This window comes from Arachis stenosperma, chromosome 1, assembly GCF_014773155.1.
Source record: "Arachis stenosperma cultivar V10309 chromosome 1, arast.V10309.gnm1.PFL2, whole genome shotgun sequence".
Taxonomy (NCBI): domain Eukaryota; kingdom Viridiplantae; phylum Streptophyta; class Magnoliopsida; order Fabales; family Fabaceae; genus Arachis; species Arachis stenosperma.
This window is the reverse complement of record NC_080377.1, coordinates 116,744,350-116,765,322: the sequence shown is the minus strand read 5'-3', so window position 1 is coordinate 116,765,322 and position 20,973 is coordinate 116,744,350. Positions and strand designations below refer to the sequence as shown.

Sequence of the window (20,973 nt, the reverse complement as noted above, 5' to 3'; positions counted from 1 at the left end):
GTCTTTAATGTCTTCTAACAACTCTCCTTTCAACTTTTCCAATTCCTTTAATGTCCTTCTATTTTTTCATTCATTCTTTGCTACATACATTTATTTCCTCTGACAACTCTTCCTCTTCAACTCATTCTTTTAATATCAAGTAAGATAAGAAGAATGAAAAATTTTAATTTTAAATTTTGAATCGAAAAAACAAGTATATTTATAACCCCTTCTTCCATTATTCACTATATTTTTCTGGTTGCTTTATCCATTATTTATTTTTTCAATCTGTCATCGTGATCACAGCGGTAACGGTGGCGGTGAAGAGCATGGTGACATTTGCGATTGCTATAATTACAGTGGGATGGGTCACATGGCTTGGGATTGTAACCAAGGAGGCATGTATGGCAGCGATGGTAGACGCAAATCTGCTATAACTATGGAAATTCTAGATATTTTGTAATGGACTGCCCAACAAACTCTTTGATAACAAAGTTTGATCACTTTCGATTTTCAGAAATTTTCAATTTTAAGATTTTTCATTTGATGTTTTTCAAATTTTTGTTCAAATTTACTATATTTTGAATTTTTTCATTTTTTAAATTATTTTTTTTTTGCTTCATCAAATTCTACAATTTCAGTGAGGTGTTTATCCATTTCGGGTAGTGATTCAAAGTATCTTGATAAAGAGAAGTTGAGAATTGGATATTTTATAATGTTCTCTATACAATTAATTTATTTGTAGTCTCCCATTCAATTTTTTTTTTCAAGTGAACTTTACTTCTTATTTTCCATGACTTCTGATCATTTCTTCCTTCAATTAATTCTCTTTTATCATTGATTATTTTTCATTTATTCTCTACTTCCATATTTATTTTCTCTTCACCTAACAAGTATAACAAAAACTTAGAAATTTAAAATTTAAATGGCAACAAAAAAAAAGTATATTTATAACCCCAACATTTATTATTTAGTGGATTTGTATAGTTGTTTCTTCGCTTAATTTTTTTGAATCCATCATCATCATGGTGGCAGTGGCATTGCAATGAACATTGAGGTAGGAGTTAGATGGTGGATGAGGTGGCGACCACTATGGTGGTGGAGCAGAATATGGAGGTGGTTGTTATCAATGTGGTGGTGGTGGATTCAAAGGAGAAAACGGTTGAATAGAATAGATCAGTGACAAAAACTGAGCCGCGATAATTTAGAGCACATGCAGCAAGACTAGGAAAGCATAAAGCACATGAGCGACGTATAAGGAGTAAAATAAAAGTATGTGATTCACGATCATTGTTTGAAACTTATTTATGCAGCAACATTGTTCACGAACAATCCAACTTTTAAACTTTTCAAATAATTCGCAGCCTATTGAACATCCTGAGATCCCAAAGTGAAACTATGTTGGATCTGGCATCGGACAGACAACAAGCACAGATAGTAAAATATTCTTATAGTATGAATTCTGAAGCTAATATTTCTATTGCTTTTGCTATATACTATTGCATCGTCAGAGGCTTAAAGGGTAATTTTAGTTTTTTAATTTGTCCAGTCCTCAAAAAATCTTCAAAGATCCCTTTCGGGGTGGTTATAATATGCTAGTAAGAGCTATTGTGTGCCTTATAACTCTAAGAAATGTGATGGCAATGACATGTTGACTGAATTTGTATTATTATGTTTGTGATTCTGCTTGATTGTGTGTGCTATTTTTTTTAATTTAAATCTGCTTCATTTTTAGAATTGAGCAATGCTATGTAGCTAGCAAATATTATCATTTCTGGCTAGCAATAATTTGCACCTATATTTACAGATATTTTGCGTACAACAAACATATAATTTGCACGTATGTTTACCAAGAGTAATTTTATTATTCTAAGCATTTTACATGTTTAATTTTACACATTTCTTTCCATACGTAATTTTACACCATCATTTTGATACTGATAAAATATAAACAGATATGATTGGTCCTCTAATTACTAACGGAATCGTTTAATAGGAGCTTTAAGTTCTTCTAATTGCAATGAAAAGATTTACTTAGAACCACCTAACAGGAATAATGCACAAAAATTCTTATGGAAGTTCCTCCTCATCAAATTCCTAAGTTCGCAGTTCACATCTTGGGATATTGATGACTTAATGGAACTATTAGTTATTGAATCACCTAAAAATTTAAAATACCCTTTCTCTCATATTATCTTTTATTTATTACTATTAATAATAATTATAATAAATATATGATTATGAGTAAATATTAAATAAATATTTATATTATTTATATAAAATAAATTTTAAGCATTCTAACTATTTTTTATTTAGTGAGTTTTATGTATATGTTTTGTATTAAGACTTTTTTTTCTTTAACTCCCTGTCTTGCTATTCTTTGCAGGTGCAGGTGCATTATTTTTGCATCTATTAGGTTATGCAATTTATAAATGAATTATGATATATTAAGCATTTTTTTCTCCTATTAGGTAATTCAATCATAGATGAAGTATTATATAATAATTTTAAAAGAGAGTCACACTCTATTAACTACATGAATGATTAAAAATTTCAATAACTTTCATTATTTTTAGTATTTTCTTATCATTATCTTTTAGTTTATTGTTTCTAATGATTAAATTTTGAGAAATTGTAGTTCTAAATATAAGAACATAGGAAGCAATCTCTAAATACATAAAAATAGTGAAAAATGATTACAACAATCACTTTTATAAAAGGTAATAATATGAGTGAGTAAAAACCTTCAAGGTGTGTTTCAAAAAAGTCATATATTTTTTTTTCATCCTGAATTATTTTAATTCCTCGCTATTACGTATTCTTTGAGCAATTTTAATTAGTTTAAATATCAAATATGCAGTTATAATAATCCATTTTGTCAACTTATTTCTTTTAAAAAATGAAAGTATGGTCTATTAATTTCAATATATAAAATATTTAGTCACTAAAAAGATATATATAATGTTTGATCTAATGCTATAATGTAAAATTAAAACTAATTTATTAATTAGATTCAACTTGACGTACTTTTTTTTAGTCACTAAATAATAGTACGAGTCAAAATACAAAAAAAAAAAAAAAAAGAAAAGAGAATCAAGATGTGAATCTATCATATGTCTCAAAAACTATCTCAAAAACTGAGGAGGTTAATTCCAGTCATATAATAAAATTTATGTAGAAATTTGTCAATACATTGTCAAATAATAAGAGTGCTGAAGCTCTTCATGATAGGTTAATTAATATAAAACTTATTCATTTAACATATCTAATAGCAACATAATTTTTTTTCTTATAGTATGTCAGATTTTTTTTACTATATTTTTTACAATCTATATTATGATGTTAAAGTGAGTTGTCTCTTAAATGCTCCTTAAAGAAGGAGATGTACATATGATCTGCATTGACACTAACAGAAAACAAAAGATACCTATTCTGCTAATAGATTGTTAATTATGATTATGATGTAAAATTCTTTGCTTTATATTCTGTTACTACTACTTGATTTATCAAACACATGAAGACGCAATAATGTAGACGACTCTAAATGGCGCTTGATCTCGACAATTAGTTATTCTCATTTTGATTAAAAGTGTTATACGATTTTTCATTTTTGCTAGATATATTTTAATATTTTCTATGTTCCAAGTGTTTATATAAATGTAAGATTAAGCAAGATATATTAAGTATTTTTCGTGATTTATACAGACAATGCACTTGAACATACATAAATGTAAGAATTCATGTAATTATATAAATTAATATTAAATTTAATATCATGTAATTATATAATATTTATAGCATTTTGAAAAAAATGAGATGTAAGCATTTAAAATTTATCGGTGTTTTTAATGTTTGTGGTTTATATAAATGTTTTTTTCTATTATTATCTATAGGTGTTAAACATGTATGATTTTTGAACTCATAAAATTATTCAAATATATATAATGGGTTATTCTTTAGAAAATATATATAATGTATGTTTAATGAATTAATTTTTTTATATATAACATTTAGTCAATAAAAAATATAATATTTATTATAATGCATAATTAAAACTAAATAATTAATTATATTCAACTTGACTTATAAATTTTTTTTTTAGTATAATCTGCTCATTAAATTATAAAGGAGGTTGTACAAAAAAAGAAGACTATTTAGTTTTGTTAGATTTATTAATTAAGTAGTAAGATTTTAAACATATAATATTTTAGTTATTTTTTTGTAAAATATGTGTTGTGTAAATTTATAATATACTATACTAACGGGGTATATATATATATATATATATATAAAATTAATATGAATGCAATTTATTTTTATTTAGCACCTCACCTTTCATTACATAATCATATTATGTATTATATTATGTATTTTTTTATTCAATTTTTATCAGATAATTATGATATGATATTAGCCATATGATCATTTAAGTTTTTTTAATAGTTGTTAATAGATATTTAACAAGTTGAAAATGTTTGTATATTCAAAATTATATTAACACATCTATTTGAATTGAAGGTGGACATACTGAAAAATGTGTGAATTTAGATGTTTTTATTCATGTATTTTTTTGTTAAATCTATTTTTTTTTATACAATGAACATGAAAAATTCTTTTTTTTTTTTTATGTAATATGACATAAAACAATTTTTTTAACATTAGTAATTAACATATAAAAAATAATTTTAATTTTTCATTCAATGAAAAAATTTGCGTATGTTAATTTAATTTGATTAATGGTTGACATTATATTATATGCATACATAATATATTTTTTTATTTCTGTATTAATATTTTCAATACGATTAATGTATTTTTTGACTATATTAAATATTCTTTGTGCATCGCATAGATTATTCACTAGTTATATTTAAAGTAAAATATTTGAAGTAATTGTGAATAAAGTTAAAGTTAATAGTTTGAGAGAAAAGATAGATATATAATAATTATGAGAGAGAAAAGCTTTGCACTATTTTATTTTTGGTCTTGATTTTTTTAACTTCAACTCTGATAAAAAATAAAAAAGTAAAAAACTTGAGCAAAATGTGAGAATTGGCATGAAAGATGAAACACGATTAGTTAATAGCCTAAAACCTCAATTAATTGAGATATTTTTTTAAAGGTAAAACTATTAATTATTTTATAAAATCTTGGAAGGGGAGGGAGGTCATGGCTACCTTTTGTCCAAACTAAACTCCACTTCTATATTCAATAGTCACGTTTGTGAATTAATATTTCAAATGAGTAGTTATCGTTAATGACCCACAAAAAAAATTATATTATCTAACAAAAATAAATATTATGAATTGTTTTATATATTTTAAATCTTAAAAAACTAAAATATTTGATTTTAAAATTTAAAAAATTAATTTGAGTATTTACTCTTTTATATATATATATATATATTCTTTTAATTTTCTTTACCAGTTTACTGTTCTTACTTAATTAGGTAATTTTACTTTGCTTTACATACCGTGGTTGATGGTTGAATGCTACAAGTTTTCTTGCCATGAATCATTATGTCTATCCGTTCGATTCTTACTTCTTTGTATACTTATTTATGAGCTTAATTCTTATTAGTCCTATAACTACATTTAATTTCTGTTTCGCTTGATTTTTTAAATTTTGACAGGTTATTGAATTAAGTTTAATTTGTATCAATATCTAAGATTAGAAAATAGATACAATTTTTTTTAAAAAAATTAATTCAAAAATTATTTAGCGTAAGTGTTAAAACTGTGTATGTCAAAATATTCGTGATAAATTGTCAAACAAAAGAATAAATAAAGAAAAATAAAAATTTAGTTATAAAATGCTTTAAAAAAAAAGATTTAAAATAAAATCATAGAAAGACGAAAAATAACAGGAAAGAAAAAAAAAGAAATAAAATAAATAAACACTGTAAAAATAAAATAATAAATAAATTGAAATCTAAAACAAATGAACAAAAAGAAATCAAATATCCAAAAAAATAAATGAAACCAATAAAATGAAATAAACTGCAAATAAAAAAAATCAAGATAAAAAAATAAATTAATTAATTAATTTTAGACACGCATATACACTTGTATTTTATATGGATCTTTTTTACATCAATATAATTTTAAATTTTGTAAAATTTTATGTGATAGTGTAGTATTTAAATTAAAAATTTTTAATTTTTTTCTATTTATAAACCATAAAAGTAAATTTAACTCAAAAAAATCTTGATCACAATCTAATTTTTTTATTTTTCTCATGTCATAACCTTACCTTAATCCAATGTTCTTAATTAGCTCAGAACTTCGACAAAATTTTTCTACTAATTTAAAAAGTAGTACAAAACGCACGTAAACATTAAATGAAGATGAAACAATGTTTTTGTCAACTTTTTTATATGAAAAAAAATAATAATGTACTAATCGCCAGCATTTGATTATAATATTTTATTTAATTTCCGTAGACTGGAGAGATGCATTAAATGTAACAACTTTCTCTGAAAGTAAATTCTAATAATTTTCTTTGTCTAATAATAAAAGGAATTGAAAACGTCATTAATTATGACAAGTATACACAATTAGTCAATTACTTAATCATATCCAATAATCTAATTAAATTTAGTTAATTTATTTGGAGATATATATTAGGTTTTATATATTCATAATATAAAGTAGAATTTTATACAATTATTTAATTAAATTTATATTTAAATATTTTTTAAAATAAAAATTTAAAATTAATTATTTTATTAATATGATAATACTATACAATAAATTATTTATATAAAATGATTTTATATTTAATATATGCATGAAAATTAAATTTTATTTAAATTTATTTTTCATTCAAACATCCTAAGCAGCCCGTTTAGTTAATGTGCAAGGTCGTTAGTCGTTACTTGTCATTAATTAATGTTACATACGGGAAAAATAAACAAATGAAAGAAATGAAGTAAGAAATAAGACAAAAAGATCATTATTGCACAAATTCCATACGATTTTATTTTAATCATTATTCAACTCCGCGCCTGATTAGCTAATATTGTTAATTTTAACTGCTATTAGCTGTTTGGATTTCGTGATAGAAATATAATATGGTGATGAAATACAAGAAATATAATATCTCCTGCAACTACGTCAGTCATCAGAGAAATTAGAGGAATGGAAAAAAAGACATTTTGATTTTGTGATGAAATTATATATATATATATATATATATATATTTCGTGGATAAGTAAAGTAGAATGAATTTATTTTTTGTTTTATTAAAAAATTAATTAAAGAATAGAGTGATTTTTTTATTTTAAATATAATTTATTCTAAATTATATAATATAGATAAATGAAGTTGAATGAATCCTATTTTAAAATGTACTTAAAATGAATTAAGAATAATTGGACTTTTGTGAATAGGTTAAAGACGACTATAAAAGTGCATGAAATGCATGATTTCACATAGATTTTAAGCAATAAATAAGGATATATGTAAAAAACTTCGATGTTTAAGTTAACAATAATATATAATTTAAATAGGATAAATATATAACAGATTGAAGTGTTAGAATATTTATAAGATGAAGTGATGATGACTTGGTCATCAGTATAAGCAATTTTATGTGAGAATAGTGGATAGTTATTTCTTAGATTGTGTGGGGAGTTTATCCAGATTAAAATTAAATAGTTATTCCTCTGAGTATAGTTTAAGTGAGTTAAGTTTGACCCTGAATTTGAATTTTTATATTAAATAAGTTAAATTTAAATTTGTATAAATTTAGTTTATTAGCTCATATATATATATATATATATATATATATATATATATATATATATATATATAACACCCTAATTTTTATTAACACGTCATAATCGTATCAAAAGTAAAGTATTACTAACATGTTTTTTTTATTAACTATTAAATATTGAGCCTTCAGTTTGATATCGCGTTTTAGTTTTATAGAAAATTTCAGCGATTTGTGTTTAGTAATTAAAATCACATATCAAAAATCTTCAAATAATAGTAATCACATAATTATTAATAATAATAAGTGTTATACAAATAAATTCAATATAAAATTCGAATACAATACATATTCCTTTGAATAAAATAAAAGTTAAAACAACAAGGACGAGGAAACTCTATAAAATAACAGGAATCACAAGTAAATCTACTACTCGTCCGCAAATTCATATTGAACCTTCGAATTTGTCACTGAAATGGTGAAAGATTTTGGGGTGAGAACAAACCATACATTCTCATTAGAGAATGAGAATACCGTAAAAGTAATGAATATAATGCAGATAATTAATTTACCCAGTAAAACTATTTTGTTAGACCTTTAAAAATATTTTTACTTTTACTTTACATAATTAATTACCATCTTTAAATTTTCGAATTTTAAACAAAACTCAATCACAATCTCAATTCTCAGTCACCTCAATACACAAACTAATAGCAATAAAACAAACAGCACAATCACAGAGAGACAAGATAAGCGAACATAATCAAATGCAAATGTGCAAACAATGATGATGCATGTCTAGTCTTATTGCAGGTAATGAACTTATTTGTCGGTTTCGACCCGTACCCGACGCAATCTAACTCGCAAGTCAGATAATGCATTCCAGCGGCATAACTTTTGCAAGGTTTCAACCTCTTGCAGCCGCTGATTCTCCAGCTGAAATATGCCAAACATGATCTCTGCAAGTATTTCCAGGTGCTGATTCTCTAGTTGAAGCATGTGCCACTTTCTTCTGGAAGTCATTTCATACACACGGGCATCCCCGCACAATCATTCACACACAAGGCCCACGGCTTCTAGTGAGCGTTATGTATCAACGTTCTCATTGAGCCGTCTCTATTGTGTCAAGTGAGCGTTACGTATCGCCGTCCTCACTAGGCACTTGGCACTAAGGCTCAACAACACTCAATATCTTTTTCAATCACTGCTCTCTACTCTTCTGTGGCAGAAGTCCCTTTACTTAATAAACCGAATTAAAGTCATTACTTAAAACAAACTCCCTTCTCAAAAGATAGAATTTAAAACATTAGACTTTTCTTAACAAATCGAATTCAAAATATAATAAATCCTTTTCAACTAAATAAGTCTCAAATAATTTAGTTTGACAAAACCAAATCTTTTAAAATAATATTTCAAGCAAAACTTCAATTTCATAAAAATTTTGGCAGCATCTCCCCTAAAACTTGGGTTATGCATGCCACCATTTTGGGTTCCCTCTTTCTCAATAAATAACTCATCATAAACCAGTTTAACGACTATCATTCTTTCATCAGGTAACATTCAAAATTTTCAACAATTCTAAAATAATAAAAAAACCAATAACAATCATCATCCTTAAACACAGCAACAAATCAATCTCAACACAATTTCATTACGTTCAACCATATTCACAATTACAACAATTTCAATTTCGTCAATTTTCATTAATTAATTAAATAAGACATTTATAAATTATTTGCACTTATTCACTAAATTTCAATGATATTCATAAATTAAAATGATTAATTTTAAAATAAAATTCTCTACTTCTGTATGAAATTAAAATACTCAAAGCTTCAAAAAAGTTTTATGACTAAGCCGTTGAAAAAAAAACGTTCAGAATCACCTATGTTTTTTAAAATTTTAGTTGACAGAATTCAAGAAATAAAAGAATTATATCATTATTAACTTCTACTGATTAAGAGTAATGTCAACATTAAAAAAAAAATACAAATATTTTTATCAGATTAAATTTTTTATTAAAATTATGGATTGTAAAAAATTGTGGAAAGAAGTTCATGGTTCCATCGCCTCACATATACACCTCTCTCTCTCTTTTCTTTCTTTCCTTCTCCAAATGATTTCGGCTGAATAAAGATGGGATGATGATGATAATTAGTGGTTTAATGATTATGTGTCTTGGTTATTAAATGGAAAAGAAATATGTGTAATTTTATATATATATATATATATATATTTGTGTATGATATGATTAGCAAGCTATGTTTACCTTTAACTTCTTCGGTCATATATATATATATATATATATATATATATATATATATATAAAAGCCTTATTATGTTCTTTCTTTCTTACTGTTTGCAGCAAACGAACCTAATAATAATAGTCATATATATATATATATATATATATATATATATGTGAATGTAACTTAAGGAGCTTTACTTAAAGTAACTTAGGAAGTTGTTGTAATAATAATAATAATAATAATAATAATAATAATAATAATAATAATAATAATAATAATCTTTTATCTTTTTTAAAATATCTTGTTATAATAAAATTATTTAAAAATCTTATAAATTTAAACTCAAAGTATTATAAAATTTAATTTAATTATTTTTAGAAAAATATTTTTTTTAAAAATAAAATAATAAATTATGAATAACTCATTATTTAATTTTTAAAAAATTTGAATTATATATATATATATATATATATATATATATATATATATATATATATAATAGAGGACATAAATTATAATTAATAGAGACATCAATTTTTATTTATCTAGAATTATAAATTATGTTCTTGTAAATGAGTTCACTCTATGAGTTTTTGGTAAATTGAATTTAAACTTTATAAATAGACTCAATTATAAATAGACCAAGTCATAAGTGAAATATAAATTTTTTGGATTGAATTTGAATTTAGCATGACTAAATTTTTTTTTGACTCACTTCCAACCCTATCTAGATTGTGATGGTGATAACTGAAATAGTAAGAAAGAAAACTATTACTTATCCGTCAAGTTAGGTGAGATTCGAACCATGGTATCTAAATAGAACAAGTTATATTCAGTTAGCCATTGAGAGACGCTCTTACACTTATATATACACCCCAAGCGTATAATAAAGTAATCAAATATCACACGTACAAATATACAATGGCAAGGTTTTCGATACTTGAAAATGTTTCATTGATTCTGCTCATAAATCTAGTTATAATAACTACGACTACTACCACAGTGCTCACAAATGAAATAATAACCACATATCAATCATGTTCAGCATTTCATCCATCCATGGAGATTTCAAGTGACCTAGATTATGACAATTCTACCCTTACACTCGCCTCAACCGATTACGGCCTTAAAATTCACGAGAAGCCTCTGGCAGTCCTTCAACCAAAGTCAATAACTGAAATATCAGAACTAATAAAAGTGTCAAATTCCCTTTCTACCCCTTTCACAATAGCAGCACGTGGGCAAGCACACTCGGTGTACGGACAAGCGATGGCGCGTGAGGGGATAGTGGTGAACATGACGCATTTAAACGGTTACAGGCACGGGAAGGGGGTTGTTATATTTCGTGATGAGAAGGATCCATGGAATTCTTATGCTGACGTGGGCGGTGAACAGGTGTGGGATGACGTGTTAAATGCAGCACTTGAATATGGACTCACACCACTCTCGTTTACTGATAGTTTGGGCACTTCTGTTGGCGGAACCCTCGTCAATGCCGGAATCGGTGCCCAAGTATTCAAGTTTGGTCCTCAGATCGCTAATGTTTATGAACTCGATGTCATTACAGGTACATCCCTAAAGTTGATAGTTAAAATTTTAATTAAATACGTCATTTAATGATGAAAAAAATTTACGTGTAGTTATTTTTATGTGAAGTTGATAACTGAAAATCGTTAGATAATGATTTAGTTAAACTTGTATTGTTAAATTATCTAATAGTTCTCAAATCTCAACTTCACATAAAGACAATTATATGTAAGTTTCTACTTAGTCTTTATTTATATCTAAATACAAGATACATAATATAAAATTATTTAATTTCATATTTTTTTAATTATTATTAAAATAATTAAATAATATTAGAGATAATAAAAATGTAATTATAGATAATTATGGATAGCATTTATTTTTGTAATAAATAAATGATAAAAAGTCAATACAAATAAAGCCAGTGGTTAGCCGCTTTATTAATCGTTAAAAATATGGTTGAGTTATATTGATATGTATATAGTTGACTTTTTTTTATGATTATCAAAATAATTTATGTATAGCAAAGTTTCTAACTCGATCTCTAGTTCTCTACAAGCAAAGTACAAGAAATATTGGAAATTAAAGGGGTTAAAAAAATAGCCGCAAAGCACTAAAGTGAAGCATTTGATTTATGAGATATGATACTTCTACTATATTTTTTAATATATATTTTTTATGATATAAAAATAATTTTTTAATAAGTTGGTTCTTGGCTTTATAGGGAAAGGAGATCTTAAGACTTGTTCTGCAGAAAAGAACTCAGAGTTATTTTATGGTGTTCTTGGAGGTTTAGGTCAATTTGGAATAATAACGAGAGCAAGAATAGCCTTAGGACCTGCGTATACAAAGGCAAGCATCATATTTTATTATATAATTCTATTTGCTTATATTGAATTCAAATTTTATTAAGAGAAATATCACGAACAATATTTTTATTAATATTAGCTATATATACTAGTCAATATTTTATTTTTATATTGTTCAAATCAGGGGCGGAACTAGGTACAAGTAAAGGGGGGCAATGGCCCCCCCTAATTTTAATTTTTTACATGTAAATTATATGTAAATTTCAGTTTAGCCCCTCTTTAAAATTTTATTTTAGTCTTATTTTATTGTGTAAATATTTTTTGCTCCCCTCCAATATTTTATCTAGCTCCACCCCTGGTTCAAATTTAACATATAAAATTTATGATTTAAAATTTAGTACTTAATATTTAAAATATTAATAAATATTGATAAAAAAAAGAATTTTATTAGTCATGTAGTCTTGTTCTTTTATTTATTAATTAAATTAGAACATATATATCACTTTGATTAATATTTACTTGCTTGTCAAAATTAAAAAAAAAATCATATTAACAATGAACAATTAAACTTCACTATAATATATAATTTTAATCAACAAATTAAAAATATTTACTATAACATATCCTTAATTAATCGGAAAAAAATTATGGGTTGACTGATTGCAGGTGAAGTGGCTTCGTTTGCTTTACAGTGATTTCTCCGCATATTCTAAAGACCAAGAATACTTAATTTCATTGAATGGAAGAAATGATAATGCATTCGATGCAGTAGAAGGTTTTCTTATGATAAATCAGTGGCCGAATATCATTGACTTTTTTCCAACACAAGATCTGCCTCGCATAAATTCCTTGTTAGCCCAACATAACATCCTCTATGTCTTGGAGCTTGCTAAATATTACGACGACAGTACTCAAGACCAAATTGACCAGGTACTTTACTATTAATCAGGTGCTATTTATTTAGAATTTAATTCGATATATTGTAAAATTGTTTTATACATTGCATTTAAGAGAATTGTTGTAATTGTACAACTGTGTTTTACCATTCTGAAAAAAGATAATTATTTTTATTATGTGACATTATGTAATTGAATGTACGCATAAAATTATTAAAATTAAATTTTTTATTTATCTAGCTATATGTTTTATTATTGGGAATCACTTTTTCTTATTTCAGATATTAATAAATATACTATACCTTATTGTTTTTAAATAGGATGTTGAACGTTTGGTGATGGGGTTAAAGTATGTTCCTACATTTAAATATGAAAAAGATGTGTTGTACCAGAATTTTCTACATAGATATGAGAGTGCAGCAGCTGGGCAAGGACTTCCAGAAGGACCTAAATCTTGGTTGGACACTTTTGTTCCAGGATCTAGAATCTCAGATATAAATGAAGGTGTTTTCAACAACATTATCTTTAAACAAAACCTTACTGCCAACGGAATCATACTAATCTTCCCCATGAACCAAACAAAGTAAGTTCCATCATAATATATAGTTAATTGATCGAATAAATTAACAAAGATATGTTGGTTAGTATATAATATATAATTCACAGGTGGAATGATAAAATGTCAGTGGCTATACCTGATGAAGAAGTGTTTTATCTCGTGAGTGTTCTGCAAGCAGTTACATATGATACGTTGAAGATATTTGATGATCAAAAGAATCAAATATTACAGTTCTATAAAGATTCAGGCATTAAAATCAAGCAATATCTTCCACGAAACAAAACTCACGAAGAATGGATCGAGCATTTTGGTTTCAAGTGGCAAAAGTTCGAGGACTCAAAGAATAAATTTGATCCCAAAAAAATATTAGCTCCTGGGCAAGGGATTTTTCAATTGAACAATAAGATATGTATGTTTTAAGTTCCATAACGTAACATCTTTTACAAAATAAATAAAGAGTATACTTTTGTGATATGTAAGTTGTTAATTTCCGTTCTTCTAATAAAATTAGAGTGGCCTTAGTAAAATAGATCTTTTAAATATTTTTATTATTATGTACAAATTGAATTAGAGAAATTAAAGTGTTCATGGTTCAAATTAATTTAAATTAAAAAAAAAGAGATTGAACTATAGAAAATTCAACTTATTTTTTTATTAGTCATGAATACATATATACAACTTTTAATATGAAATTATATCAAATATTTTCTATCTTAAAAAGCATAATTTACAATCCTGACAAATTAAAATGCATAATATTTTTATGTATATTTAAATTATCCATTAATATAAACCGATTAGATTTTTGTGGCTGATAACTAATTAATAAAATTTAAATACTTTTTCTTTGACCAATTAAAACGATAAAGGAAAAAGCGACAGGGAGAGAAAAGAGTAAAAAAAATGTGTTTTTTATGAAGAAGGAAGAATAATAAGGTGCAACTAATAATAACCAACTATATAAGTGCTGAACATTCAAGAGCATGTCTGGGAAAAATTGCAAATGAAAGAGAGAAATTCAATTTTTGCATGATCTCACGGTCAACAGTTTGGACTTATCCATATAGGCGTGTCACCCTCTCCAATCAAAACTTTGTTATAAAAAGATAAAAAGAATTGCTTCCTAACAAAGATAAGAAAGGTATTTTTAGAAAAAAGATTGGAGGTTTCGATGGTTCACAATCTTGGCTGAATATCTTTGTTCCAGAATTTGAAATGTCACATATGAATAAAGGTGTATTCAAGGACGCCATTATCACAAAGCACATTATTAATTCAAACTCATACACACTAGTCGTCTACATGAACCGGACAAAGTATTTAGTTTATGTATTAGTCAATATATCCAATTTTATTTGAATAGTGGGTACATTATTACTGTATACGCATACCATGTTTATTAGTCAAATATAGTTATTTGAATAGTAGGGAAATTAATCATATATCTGCTTACGACGGCTTAGATCAGATATTATAATAATTTCCACAATTCGTAGCATATCATATATGTGCATCACTTTTTTTTCACTAAAAAATATAATTACACTGCAAGAAAAAAAAAGTCCATCGTCACTTTTTTTTGCTACGCTTTAAAAGAGTGTTCAAAAAAAGTTAATGGCCACATTTTTATAAGGGTGCCAACTGATTAGAGATTTAACCACGTTTTTTTATTACGTTTCAAAAGCGTGGTTGAAAGAGTCAATGACCACGCTTTTACAAAAGTGACAATTAATAAGAGATTTAATTATGTTCTTTTTATGCCACGTTATATAAACATAGAGAGCAACAGAAACGCTTTCAAAACGTGCCAATAAAATTAGGTTATCGTGATGTTTTTAAAGCGTATCAATAAAGTATGTAAAACTATACTGAGCAAAAACATTAACCCTAACCCAAAGTTTCTTCATCATTGCATTTGCAACCCTAATCCCAGAGCTTCTCCATCGCGCCTCCAACTCAAACCCTAGAGATTCATAGCACTTCCAACCCTCCTTTGGGGCTCCCTCCATCTCAACGTTCCCTTTCGTTTCAAACCTTCCATTGTGCTCTATCTCTCTCGCAAGCCCCTCCATGGCTCAAACACCTTGTTTCTCTTTGGCGCCGCCAATCTACATTATCCTTCCTCCATGCCATGTTTCTGGTCGTCAGTCTATATCTCCTTCGCGTGTCTCATCATCCTTTGCGTGGGGTTGTATTGAATCTTTGAACTCTGAAGCTTTTCCGCATCCCTGACTCAACTTCTACCTCTACTTCTATAGGTGAGTTTATTTTAAATAATTTGATTTTGTTTTCAAAAATAGTTTAACTGAAGCAACTGTATTTTTAGCATAGCAAAACTTAGTGAATGTGAATGACAACACCTGAGTTTTACATCTTTTTTGGCATAGAAAGTGATATCTGGCTTCAATAGTCTCATAAATAGTTCATAATATGTGAGTTTAATCTCTGTTATGGTGTATATATCATGTATGCTTATTTATAATTTGTACATAAGTTTTTATTTATGAGTTTGGCCTGACTCAACTCATATTAACTCACTTATAATCCTATTTGTGAAAGTGGTAATTGAAATAGTGGAGAGAAAAGCTGTTACTTACCTCTCAAGTCAGGTCAAACTCAAATCATGATATCCGAATTCTTAATTTAAGGTATGAATAAATTTTTTGTTGTTACATTAAGAAATTAGATTAGAATTTGAGTTTTTATCTATTATACTGTGTTTCTGGATTATTATCTACTATACTATTCTCTCAAAAAATCTTGATTTCTCAAACCATCCAAAATAAAAAAATGTTAAGTAGATTATAACAATATTTGATGATGATAAACATGTTGGTGATTGGTTTAAAAGTTTAATTGATTGGTGTTCATACCTTGGCCCAATGATAAGGGCCCAGGTCCAACTAAAAGGCCTAATCCAATAAATTAAGTCTAACTAAGCGCCGACCTTCACATACGAAGTCGGTGTTCATCACGACCTGCTCTAAAGAAGTCGGACATGAGATTAGCTGGCAGATAAGCACTCATTCAAATGAGTAACCGCCCCTGAAATCTCTCTAACCGCTTCACAAAGCCATATCTTAACCTCCCTAAGATAAGGGACGGTTATCATCCTAAAGATACGGCACTACTCCAACGGTGGTTATTGGCTCACCACTATAAGTACACTGACACTCCTCAGGTATCTCTAGGCCCAATACTCTCTAGACCTGCTCACACCCTTGCTAACTTAGGCATCGGAGTGTCTTTGCAGGTACCACCCCCCATTCACTTGCGAACACAAGTCGGACGAAGTCCCCCCGAGCTGCAAACTCAGGCGAAAACTTCCTCCCTCACGCATTTGGGCCAGTCAACGTCATCCGTCCAATCCATCTCCGGTTACCCACCGTAACATTGGCGCCGTTGCCGGGGACCCGAGAGATCATCTATTAATGACGGATAGATCCCACGAAGAAGTCCATGCGGAAACAGATTCCGAAGAAGAGAATCTGGACGCAGGTAATAACAATGCGGACTTAACCCTCCATCAAGAGGTTAATGATCAGCCAAGAGAAGGCACCTCCGGGGTAAAAAACCCGAAGGCAAACCCCTCAGACGAGCGAGAATCGGAAAAGGGCGGACCATCCCACGTAACTGAACTGATGGGGTTAGTCCACAGCCGTCTGGAGCAATTAGAACAAGAGCGGGAAAAACAAAAGGAGACAGAGAAGTACCTAAAAGAGGAGATGGAACGGCGAAAAGAGTTAGAAAGGAAACTCTCAAAGCTGGAATCCTCCCTCAAGAGTCACAATTCCCGCGACGACCAAGAAGAGTCACTCTTAGGTGAAGAGGATCCTTTCAGCGAGGACATAATGAGGGCAAAAGTTCCGAGAAACTTCAAAAGCCCTGATATGGACCTCTATGATGGAACCACGGATCCAAAGCACCACCTAAGCAACTTTAAAAGTCGGATGTACCTAGCGGATGCTTCCGACGCCACACGATGCAAAGCTTTCCCGACCACTTTATCAAAAGCAGCAATGAAGTGGTTCGACAGCCTTCCCCCACGATCGGTCACCAGCTTTGAAGACCTCTCAAGGAATTTTTTGATGAGGTTCTCAATTCAGAAAGACAAAGTGAAACATGCACCGAGTCTCCTGGGAGTAAAACAGGAGGTCGGAGAATCTTTACGAGCCTATATGGAAAGATTCAACAAAGCATGTTTGGAGATCCAAGACCTGCCCACAGAGGCAATGATAATGGGGCTCGTTAATGGACTCAGAGAAGGTCCCTTCTCACAGTCCATATCTAAAAGGCACCCCATTTCCCTAAGTGATGTACAAGAGAGAGCTGAAAAGTACATCAACATGGAAGAAAACGCCAAATTAAGAGACCTGAGCGGACGACATGGACCCCCTCCCTCGACAAAAGAGAGGGAAAGGGAAACCAAGAAAAGAGAAGAGCTCGGTCTCGAAAGGCCAAGGAAATATCACTCTTATACTCCACTGAAAGTTTCTATAGTGGATGTATACAGAGAGATTTGCAACACTGAAAGACTGCCACCCCCTAGACCTATTAAAAATAAAAAAGGGGGGAGCCGCAGCGACTACTGTGAGTACCATAAAATATATGGTCACTCCACCAACGACTGTTACGACCTTAAGAATGTGATAGAAAAGCTGGCTAGAGAAGGTTGGCTTGATAGATATCTCATAGAAAGGTCAGACGGCCACGGAAAGAGGAAGCGAGATGATATGAACAGAAGAGACCCACCACCGCAGACCCCAGAAAGACATATCCATATGATCTCAGGGGGATTCGCGGGAGGGGGACTCACCAAATCCTCTCGCAAAAGATATCTCAAAAGAGTCTACCAGGTCGGGGAAGAGTCACCCGACCTCCCTACAATTTCATTCACAAAAGAAGATGGGCAAGGAATAATCCCTGGACACGATGATCCAGTGGTAATAACTATGATCCTAGCAAACGCCCATCTCCACAGAACCCTAGTAGACCAAGGAAGCTCGGCGGACATTCTCTTCAAGCCTGCTTTCGACAAGCTAGGGTTAGATGAGAAAGAATTAAGGGCCTACCCCGACACCCTGTATGGATTAGGGGACACGCCAATAAAACCACTGGGATTTTTGCCCCTCCACACCACTTTTGGAAAGGGGGAAAAATCAAAGACTCTGAGTATAGACTTCATAGTCATCGATGTGGGGTCAGCTTATAATGCTCTAATCGGCAGAGCCACCCTCAATCGACTCGGAGCAGTGGTATCTACCCCTCACCTCTGCATGAAATTTCCGACCTCAGCGGGAATAGCAACGGTAAGGGGAGATCAAAAGCTAGCAAGAAAGTGTTACAATGAAAGCCTAAACCTAAGAGGAAAGGGCAGATAAGTTAACACAATAGAACTCGGCGGTGCGAAAGCCAAAGAAGAGCTACGACCACAACCGGGAGGAAAAACCGAGGAGATACAGGTGGGTGAAGAGGAAGGGAAAAACACCCATATAGGAGCCAACCTAGGGGAAACTCTAAAACAAGGGTTGACTAAGCTCCTAAGAGATAATTCCGATCTCTTCGCTTGGAAGGCCTCCGACATACCCGGGATTGACCCCGAGCTCATGTCCCACAAGCTCTCGGTTTATCCGGGATCCCGACCTGTACAACAAAGAAGACGCAAGCTCGGCCCAGAACGAGCCCTAGTAGTAGAAGAGCAAGTACAGGCGCTCCTGGAAGCTGGCTTCATTAGAGAGGTCAAGTACCCAACATGGCTAGCCAATGTAGTGCTAGTCAAAAAACAAAATGGTAAATGGAGAATGTGTGTCGACTATACCGACTTAAATAAGGCATGTCCTAAGGACCCTTATCCCCTACCAAGTATCGATACCCTAGTGGACTCCAGCTTGGGGTATCAATACTTATCATTCATGGACGCCTACTCGGGATATAATCAAATTCCGATGTATGGGCCCGACCAGGAGAAAACATCATTTATCACACCCCGAGCCAACTACTGCTACGTGGTCATGCCATTCGGATTAAAGAATGCAGGAGCCACATATCAAAGGTTGATGAACAAAGTGTTTTCCTCCCACTTGGGGACCCTGATGGAAGTATATGTCGACGACATGCTAGTAAAAACCCAGAAAGAAGTCGACCTCTTATCCGATCTCTCACAAGTCTTCGACACCATAAGGCTGCATGGGATGAGACTAAATCCGGCAAAATGCGCCTTCGCGGTGGAGGCAGGAAAATTTCTAGGATTTATGCTAACACAAAGAGGGATTGAGGCCAATCCCGATAAATGTAGAGCCATCCTAGAAATGAAAAGTCCGACTTGTTTGAGAGAAGTCCAACAGCTCAATGGCCGACTTGCAGCCCTCTCCAGATTCTTGGCAGGATCGGTACTAAAATTCCTTCCACTATTCTCCTTATTAAGAAAGGGATGCCAATTCGAATGGACTCCGGAATGCGAGGAGGCGTTCCAAGAGTTCAAAAAGTTTCTAAGCCAACCTCCTATCTTAACCCGACCAGTACCAGGGAAAGACCTCGTTTTGTACTTATCCGTAGCAAACATGGTTGTCTCGTCAGCCCTGATAAAAGAAGACGAGGTCGGGCAGCACCCGGTCTATTTCATCAGTAAGGTACTACAAGGCCCTGAACTAAGGTACCACAAACTTGAAAAGTTTGCCTACTCCTTAGTGATAGCCTCACGAAGGCTACGACCTTACTTTCAGGCTCACACAATAAGAGTCCGCACAAACCAACCCATGAAGCAAATCCTCCAAAAGACGGATGTTGCAGGGAGAATGGTTCAATGGGCAATAGAGCTCTCCGAGTTCGATCTAAGATATGAAACTCGGACGGCAATTAAAGCCCAATGCCTCGCCGACTTCATAGCAGAATACGCAGGGGACCAAGAGGAAAAGCCGACTACATGGGAGCTCTATGTAGACGGATCCTCCAACAAAACGGGAAGCGGCGCAGGCATAATATTGGTAGATGAAAGAGGAACCCAGATAGAGGTTTCTCTAAAATTTGAATTTCCAGCCTCAAATAATCAGGCAGAATATGAAGCCTTGATTGCTGGGCTAAAATTAGCAGAAGAAGTCGGTGCTACGAAGGTGATGATATACAGCGACTCACAGGTGGTGACCTCCCAAATAAGCGGAGAATATCAGGCAAAGGACCCTAATATGAAGAGGTACTTGGAAAAAACTTTGGAGCACCTTGGGCGCTTTGCAGAAACCGAG

The 20,973-nt window shown here is 30.6% G+C and overlaps 1 protein-coding gene across 1 annotated transcript; it reads left to right on the top strand.

Annotated features, from left to right (window-relative positions):
- The first annotated feature begins 10,808 nt into the window (after positions 1-10,808).
- On the top strand, positions 10,809-14,247 carry LOC130973196 (cytokinin dehydrogenase 2-like). The gene is made up of 5 exons (XM_057897638.1): positions 10,809-11,511; positions 12,196-12,323; positions 12,947-13,210; positions 13,497-13,759; positions 13,843-14,247. Exons 1-5 carry the CDS (start codon positions 10,866-10,868, stop codon positions 14,153-14,155), a joined length of 1,614 nt encoding a protein of 537 aa, XP_057753621.1. The 5' UTR covers positions 10,809-10,865; the 3' UTR covers positions 14,156-14,247.
- Positions 14,248-20,973: the final 6,726 nt, after the last annotated feature.